Below are 8,860 nucleotides of genomic sequence, written 5' to 3' on the forward strand. Positions count from 1 at the left end.
TGAGGCCTGGAGTGGTTGTATTCCTAGGAGGAAGGGGAAAGGAACAGGAAGGGGGTGGTGGAGGGTGGACCCCAGCTGAGAAGGGAGCGAGTAGGAGCTATATTTGAACTCCTGGTATGATGACTCAGGAGGTTGATAACAGGCTCTGGGGCTCAGGGCGGCAGGCCGGGGGCAGCTGCCAGGGAGAACCGCCCCCCTGGAGACGGCTGTCTCTTGAGGCTCCTCCTGGCTCCCTCCTTTCCTTCATTCTGCAGGGAGGAGTGGTGTACCAAGGCAGAAGGTACAGCTTGGCCAGCCCCTTTCTGGAAACTCTTAGTGCTTCCCTTTAGGCTGTTTGGGTGATAGGAAGGGAAGATGGGTGGTTGACAGTTATCCCATTTACTCTCCACAATTACCCTGAAAGATTGGTCCTAAGACCCATATTTGACAGAAGAAAATACTGAGACCCCCATAGAGAATGGAGCACTAGAGAGGGAGAGGATAATTCTGCTTTGCGGAAGAGATGACTATTGAACCCTTGCTTGGAAGGAAAGTACATGATGCCAAGTTGAAGAGGATAAATGCCCTAGGAAGCAGAGAGAATGGCAGGTGCAAAGAGATGGGGTGTAGAAGGTTCTGACTGTGAGAGGAAACAAAATTTGGACATGTGCCCTTCCAGCCTTTTGGCTCAGACTAAACACACCATGAGCAGGGGAAAGAGAGAAATAAAAATTCCTTTTTCCTCCTCTTCGTTCTCCTTTTACTCCTTCCATGGGTATTTGAGGATGGCAATGGTACAGAAGGGTTTGTTCTTCCTTCTCTGGTCACCCTGACCCAGGCCCATCCTGAAGGAGGTCACACTATGGCCACTATGTGGGAAATGTCTAGAAAGATATAGAGGATGAAACAAGGTATTGTAGAAAGGTGACAGAGGTAAGCATTAGGGAGAACGAGGTGAACAGGGAACAAAGGAGCATTTCTTTTCCCAAGACTTCAAATTTCCTTGCTGGTAACAAGTGCCATATGTTATATATGTTATATCACTGCCCCCTTTGTTTCCACTCTCTGGGGAAGGTCGTCCCCACCCCACCCCCATTCTGCCACTCAGGAAATGGGCTTGAGAAGGAGTGACTTTCCCAAGGTCACACAGCTGGGGCTGAGCTCAGGCATCCCTCCTCCCTCTCCTTGGCTCCCCCTCCTCCCAGGCAGCCTGGCACCCGCTGTCAGCTGCTCTGAAGTGAGTGGCTATTTTTATTCTGGTGCGAGGGGATCTTGAGCAGCAGAGCCATGTAGGTTAGAAGGCTCTAGGACACCCGTCCTTAGCAAGCAAGGGAAAGCTTACTGCAGGGACTAGATTGTACTAAGCTTAGCTGGGGGCTCTCAATTCTTGCAGACTGACCTGCCCTGCTCCCATGTTTCCAGAAACATCTCTATTGGGGTTCAGAACAGAGCATAGAGTCACAGTAAACTCTGGTTATGACCCTGATCCCACATCCAACTTGAGCCCTAATCTTGGTGTTGACTGAGCCCTGATCTCATGTCAAGACTGAGCCTTTACTCCATCTCTAGACTAAGTTATGACCATTGCCTTAGAATAAGCCCTGACTCTAGTCACATACTGAGCCCTGATTCAAGCTCAGCAAAAGGCCAATCCCAACTTGAGACCTTGATTCTGGACCTAGACTGAGCCCTGATCCTAACCTAAGACTGAGCCCTAATCACAGACTGATCACTAACCCTAGTCCAAAATAAACCTTGTTTTTGACTGAATCCTGACTCTGGTGGAAGCTTAAACCCTGATCTTGTTCACAAACTGAGCCCCAAATTTAATCATTGACTGAACCCTGATCTCAGACTAAATTCTGACCCTGGGTGGTGCAAACTTTGGATTCCTTGGTTATACACTGAGTCCTGACCTCTGGCTATGCCCTGAATTTGGTCAGAGTTTGAGCTCTGAACTTAATCATGGAGTTTTGTGAAGTCTGAGCCTAATCATTCCAGCCCAGACTCAATTCTAAAGCTGCCCCTTTCAAGGTGCAGGAGACTCACCCCAAGGTGCTCTACCATTGAATTATATCCTCATGCCTTTTAATTTTTATTTTGAGATGAGGTCTTGCTAAGTTGCCAAGGCTGGCCTGGAACTTGATATTCTCCTGCCTCAGTCTCTGGGATTGCAGGTCTATGCTACCACAACCTTAAACCTTAAACCTGTTCTTAATCTAAGTGTTCACTTGACACTATTTGAACCTGACCCCATCACAGTCTAAACTCTAGTCCTAGCCCTATTTTGGTCTAGATTGCATGCCTCCACATAAGGGGCATTAATTATGAACAGAGATCTTTCCTGGGAGATTTTAGGCCTCCTGTACTGCTGATTGCCAGAATGTTCCTGGTACTATTGTGGCCACTGTCTCCACTGCTGGTTCCACTGGCTGGCTGGTCAACCCTCAGCAGCCCAAACTATGGCCCCTTCAGGCCACAGAGTCCAGGTTAATGCAATGAGAGTGGTTTGGTGGCATTTGTCCAATGAACAACAAGGGCCCATGGGGGCACTGGGATTTGGCTCTGTCAGCAAAAAAACCACAGACTCTGTGGGGCCTCTGGCTTCAGTCACTCTGGGGCCCTTGCTGGGTAGTTTGGGGTTGAAGTAGAAGCAGAGTAAGGGAACTAGTGGGATATGTTCCATTGTTTTGGAAGAGTTTACCATTTGTGTTTAAGTAGTACACACTTACTATAGAAAATATAGGAAAAAGCATAAAAGAGAAAAAATTTCACCTATAATTTTATCCACCAAGAGATGATCATTTTCATTTTTTGAATTATTTCCATCTAGATTTTGTCTAGGCATATGTATTCATACATACATTTATAAAATTCGTTGGTGGCTATGTTGTCATCACAACATTCATTGCAGTTTATCTTCATAACAGGAACCAGAATATGATTGACTTTAAGAAGGGGTCTTGGGGACTGGGGATTTAGCTCAGTTGGTAGAGTCTTGCCTCGAATGCACAAGGCCTCTGGGTTCAATCCCCATCACCACATACACACACACAAAAATTGACAAATCTTACTGTATGTTAATTGTACCTAAATAAAATTGGCACAAAAAATGTTTAAAAAAAAAGCAGGGGGTCTTGGGTAGAATGCTTGCCTCACATGCTCAAAACCCTGGGTTCAATTTCTAGCACCACACAAAAAAAAAAAAAAAAAAGGGGAGGGGTCTCAGGGCTGGGGTTGTAACTCAATGGTAGAGTGTTTGCCTAGCACATGTGAGGCAATGGGTTCAATCTTTGGCACCATAAAATAAATAAATAAATAAAGTTATTATGTCCATCTACAATTAAAAATATTTTTAAGAGAATAGGTTTCAATTGGTTAAGCTGAGTTTTAAAAATCATTGAGCCTTTATTGTTTAAGCCAGTTTAAGTTACAAAGAGCATCACAACTTGCAACTGATATTACTATATTGCAGTTTCAAAGCTTTTTTGCTTTTGTTACTTAATACCATAACTATGAACATTCTCCATGTCATTCAACATTATGATACATCATTTTAAACAACTGCATGGTTTTCCATTGTGTGGAACTACTATCATTTACTAAACTCATCCTCTGCTGTGACAAACTTACAGTATATTTGATAAACAACCTTGACCTAACAATTGGTCCCTTCTCTGATGATTACTTTGGGGCAAATTCTGAGCAGTGGAATTATAGGGTCAAACAACTGTTTGTAGGGTGTTGACATACTGAATCAAATTGCCCTTCAGGAAGTTTGGATGAATTCATACTTCCATGGCTGTGAATAGTGTTAGAGATAGTCCACTCCAATCATATTCTCAATGTCCTCATGTATTTATAGAAAACAGATATTAAAAACATCTCCAAGGCAATTATTTTTATATCTTCAAAATCAAGTCAGTGAAGGGGAAGTTGCAAGGTGCAAGCAAAGGGCTCAATGCAGGTGTGACTTATCCAGAGGCACAGTAGGTTCAGTGTCTAGGGCCCACAATACTTTCATGGGTCTGTGAAAATGTTTTAATTTAATTTTTTTTCTTTCTTTCTTCCTTTTGTTTATTTTGGCACTGGAGATTGAACCCAGGGGCGCTTAACCACTAAGCAACATCCCCAGCCCTTTTTAAAAATATATTTTACTTAGAGACAGGGTCTCACTAAGTTGCTTAAGGCCTCACTAAGTTGTTGAGGCTGGCTTTGAACCTGTGATCCTCCTGCCTCAGCCTCCCAGCTGGGATTACAGGAGTGGGCCACTGTTTTAATTTCTTTTAAAATGGAAAAAAAACCCCACATAACAACAACAATAAAATGAATCTAGCCTGGATTCTATCATCTTTTTTATGAAGGCAGTTGTAAAATCCAATTTTTAATATGTATTTTTATTCACTTATTTTTATTATTGTATTTGGGATTGAACCCAGGAGCACTTTATCACTGAGTCATATCCCAGTCCTGTTTATTTTTTATTTTGAGACAAGGTCTTGCTAAGTTGCTTAGAGCCTCATTAATTGCTGAGACTGGCTTCGAACTTGAAATTATCCCGTCTTAGCCTCTGGGATTAAAGGCATGTGCCATCATGCCCGGCTATTTACTCATTTTTGAGACAGATTTTGCTAAGTTGCTAAGGGTCTCACTAAGTTGTTGAGGTTGGTCTGGCAACTTGGAATCCTTCTGCTTCAGCCTTCCCAAATGTGCACCACTGCTCCTGCAGTAAAATGTATCTTTTTTTAAATGGAGGAAGAAGTCCAAGAAGTCAAAATTCCTACAATTTACGCAGCTTTGGCTCAGGGTTGAGAAGGATTCTCTAGATTCAGTGGAAAGAGCACAGTGATCTCTCAGTATCTGCAGGGGTTTGATTCTAGACCTCCTCCATAATGAAATATGAGGATATTCAAGTCCCTTATATAAAGTTGGTGTAGCCTTTGCATAAAACCTGTGCACAACCTCCTGTGTACTTTATTTGTGCAGAACTGGAAAGTAAACTCAGGGCCTTGCTCATGGTAGACAAGCACTCTACTACTGACAGCACTGGGGCTCTATATCCCTAGTTCTGTTTATTTAGACAGGGTCTTCCTAAATTGTTCAGGCTGGCCTTAAAGTTGAGATTGAGTGAGTGAGCCGGCCCCCAGCTCCAGCACCACAACCTGAAATCTACCTGAGAGATTACAGGCATGCACCATGCCTGGCTCCATAAATTATCTGTAGATCACTTACAATGCCTAATACAATGTAAACAGTATGTTTAGTTGTTAATACCATATTGGTTGAAATAACAATAAAAAAGTCTGTATGTGTTCAGTACAGATGCGATTTTTACTTCCAAATATTTTTTTGAAAAATTTTAGTTGTAGATGGACACAGTACACTTATTATACTTGTGTATTTAAATTTTTTTTGTAGTTGTAGATGGACATCATGCCTTTATTGTATTTGTTTATTTTTATGTGGTGCTAAGAATTGAATCCAGTGCCTCACAAGTGCTAGGCAAGCTCTCTGCCACGGAGCTACAGCTACATCCCTAGTTTATTTATTTTTATGTGGTCCTGAGGATGGAACCCAGTGCCTGACAGTTCCAGTCGAACACTCTACCACTGAGCCACACCACCAGCCCCTCCAAATATTTTTCAACTTGAGGTTGGTTGAATCCACAGTGTGACAAAGGGCTGACTATACTTGCTGTGTTTGCTGAAGGCATGAAGAGGGGAAATGGTACTTTGATCTAGTTATCTTTGGTCTGGTGAGATGAGCACAGAGATGTTTGGGGTTCAAATCCCAGATCCACAACTTAATCTATTTCACCTTTTTAAGTCTGTTTCCTAAACAGCAAAATAGAGTTTAGGGGGCCTAGTAAAGATGAGGTAAGGAATGAACTGATAATGAAAGCCAGCACTGCCCAGATCCTGTTCTAATGAGCTTTAAGTCTATTAACGCTTTTAATATCCCAGCCCCCACAAAGTATTAATATTCTCTTACTATAAAATATGCTCTGGGCAATTGAACATTGATCGAAATTTCGTACAAAGATATTAAATGCACAAATAAGGATTCCCCAGGTTTCAATGTCCCTATATTAAACTCAAGGATCTGACCCAGAAACCCGTGTCTGTCCACGTCCCGTCTGCACCCTCTGTTGGCGTGAGGTGGCGCTGTCTGGCCGCAGCATGCGGGAGCGTCCACGCTCTCATTTGACAAAAGAAGCCTCGACATTTTCGTGATTCGGGAAGTGAAGGTTCGGATGTCAGAGAAGAGTCAAGACAGAGCCAGGAGCTAGCGGGAGGCATCCACGAGAGCCAGGGGTGGAGACCTAGAGCTGGGGGCGTGGTCTCGGGCGGGGCGGGGCCTCTGTTGGAGACCCTGCCAGCTTGCGGGCCCAGACGTGGCGCAGTGGCCGGGTGGTTGGCCTCCAGCCTGCAGATCATCAGCTGGGTACCGATGAGCTTCCTGCTGCTGCCGCCGCCGGTGTTGCTGCTTCTTGCGGCGCTTGTGGCCCCAGCCACCACCGCCACCACCTACCGGCCGGATTGGAACCGTCTGCGCGGCCTGGCCCGGGCCCGGGTAGAGGTGAGTGAGCCAGCCCCCAACCCCAGCACCACAACCCGCAAGCCCTACATGCCCCACAGCCTTGAGATTAGTGTTCGCTCTGGCTCCAGGGACACCCCGACCCCCGACCGCCCTCCTTTCCTCCCCAAAAGCGCAGGACCATCCCTCCCCCTCCCCAGCCCCCGGATGCCCACCTTGCAGCCTGGCATCCCAAACCCTTGCCTTTCTCTCTTTCTGGCCCGACAGCAGATCCCTGGACAAACAGGCCCAGTCTCTGACTTTTTGCTGGTCTAGGACTCTCCCCAAACCTGCTTCTGGGATCCCAACTTCCCATCCCCCTTATCACTCCACTTATTCCTGGAATTCCTCCCCCATCCCAATTCTAGGGCTTGGCGCTCCAGAGAATCTCTCTTCCTTCTTCTGGGGAGGAATGACTTTCTGGGCACCTCCCTTTACTCTAAAGAAGCCAGGGAAGGGGGCTGGAAACTCCATTATCAATACTTACTATGCAGCAGTCCCCTTCAACCTCCCCGACCAGGAAATTCCACAGCAAAGTCTGTCTTACAATGTGATTTGAACCATCTCAGCTTCTCTCAGAACCTTAGTTTCCTGTCTGACAAAAGTGGGTAGGATGAAGGAGACTGGAATGGGCGGTCCTGGGGTCTGAACTCCTGCTGAGATGGCCTCTCCTCAGGGAATGCTTAGAGGGATGCTCCCATCCTACGTTAGGGAATCTGACAGATGGTCTGTGGAGCTGGGCCACAGGTGGCTAGCAGGGCCCCATTCTGCATGGGTGGGGCAGGGACCAGATGGCAGGTGCCTCTAATGGGGGCCCCCAGGGCAGTTCTGAGTTGTTTCCTTCTGGTCTGCTTCTTTATTGAGATTTCAGGGGCAAAAGGTCAGACCCAGGTCTCTACTTCCTGAGAAGTGCAAGGCTATCATGTCTGTCTCTAGTGCATTGGGAATTAATGATCAATAGGTTCATGCAAGAGCCCCAGGGCTGGCAAACCCCCTGTGGGTGTCTGGCCCTGCACCTATTTCATTAGTTTCTCTAGGCTTGAGTTTCTCTCACCATAGAGTTCCTCCTTCTGCCCACAAGGGACCTTCATTCACCTCCTTCATTCCTTGGGAATTGCTCTTCTAGGGATAACTCAACAGTTCAACCCAATTCAAGGATGAAGATGTAATGGTCTTGGGGGTGCAATTAGGGTAAAATATGAGGCACTTCTGACCTATCCCATTTTGTCCCCCTCCAGACCTGTGGAGGATGACAGCTGAACCGCCTAAAGGAGGTGAGTTTGAAAGAAGGGGATCTCTGGCTCTGTATCCCTCGAGCCTCTTGGGGAGTGGCCAACATGATTCAAAAAAAGATTGGGAACAGAGGGAAGGGGACATGTTCTCTGATGCTCTGGTTCCTCCCCAGGTGAAGGCATTCGTCACTCAGGACATTCCATTCTAGTATCCTTTTATTCTGGAGAAGGGGACATGAGGAGGGCATCTGGGAGAATCTCCTTTTATTGAATTTCACAGATAAGAGATGGTAAATAGTTTTCATTGGACAACAGAATTGATTGGTATTGACTGCCCAGAGGATTCTAAAGTGGTCTTCAAATTGGGTAGGCAAGAAAGAAACTGGAGATAAAGGCCCTTTATTTCTTTGAACCCTAATTTCCTTGCAAGTAAGTGGGGATCCCATTTGGGCACAGAATAAGCATTCAGCAAAGGAGGCATTGCTGGCTCCAGGAGCCCCAGCTCCCTCTGTCCACCACTACTCCCCTTAACACTCCTTTCAGCCACAACCTGGTGATGAAACACCTCCCTGGGGCCGACCCCGAGTTGGTGCTGCTGGGCCATCGCTATGAGGAACTAGAGGTGAAAACTTGGGAGGTGGGTGGGGGCGGAGCGAGAGGCGGGGTTCGATATGCTGACCTCACCCCTTCTTGGCCTCAGCGCATCCCACTCAGTGAAATGACCCGCAAGGAAATCAACGAGCTGGTGCAGGAACTCGGCTTTTATCGCAAGGCTGCGCCGGATGCGCAGGTGCCTCAGGAGTACCTGTGGGCGCCGGCTAAACCCCCCGGGGAAGCTTCTGACCGCGCCGACCTGTAGGTCCGGAGGTGCGGCGGGGCTGGGGCCACCCTGCCAGAGTCCCGGAGACCGAATGAAGCGCTCAGCATCCCGGGAGCGCCTCCCTTGCTGAGGGCCGACACCTCGTCTCCGAGCCAGCAGAAGTGGGGTGGGGGAGGTTCTTCCTAGCCCCCTTTTCTTCCCTCCTCAGCTCCACTAAATTTCTTCCACCTTAACCGAGGCTCTTCTCCTTCTT

General features: G+C 46.7%; 1 protein-coding gene across 1 annotated transcript; it reads left to right on the forward strand.

The window, feature by feature from the left end:
• Positions 1-6,317: 6,317 nt before the first annotated feature.
• Positions 6,318-8,840, forward strand: Selenom (selenoprotein M). The gene is made up of 5 exons (XM_046439412.2): positions 6,318-6,558; positions 7,794-7,829; positions 7,961-7,995; positions 8,331-8,409; positions 8,488-8,840. The coding sequence occupies exons 1-5, from the start codon at positions 6,430-6,432 to the stop codon at positions 8,644-8,646; spliced, it is 438 nt and encodes a 145-aa protein (XP_046295368.1). The 5' UTR covers positions 6,318-6,429; the 3' UTR covers positions 8,647-8,840.
• Positions 8,841-8,860: the final 20 nt, after the last annotated feature.

This window comes from Marmota monax, unplaced genomic scaffold (genome assembly GCF_021218885.2).
Source record: "Marmota monax isolate L192 unplaced genomic scaffold, Marmota_monax_Labrador192_F-V1.1 WCK01_AAM20220418_F8-fsc00253, whole genome shotgun sequence".
Classification (NCBI taxonomy): domain Eukaryota; kingdom Metazoa; phylum Chordata; class Mammalia; order Rodentia; family Sciuridae; genus Marmota; species Marmota monax.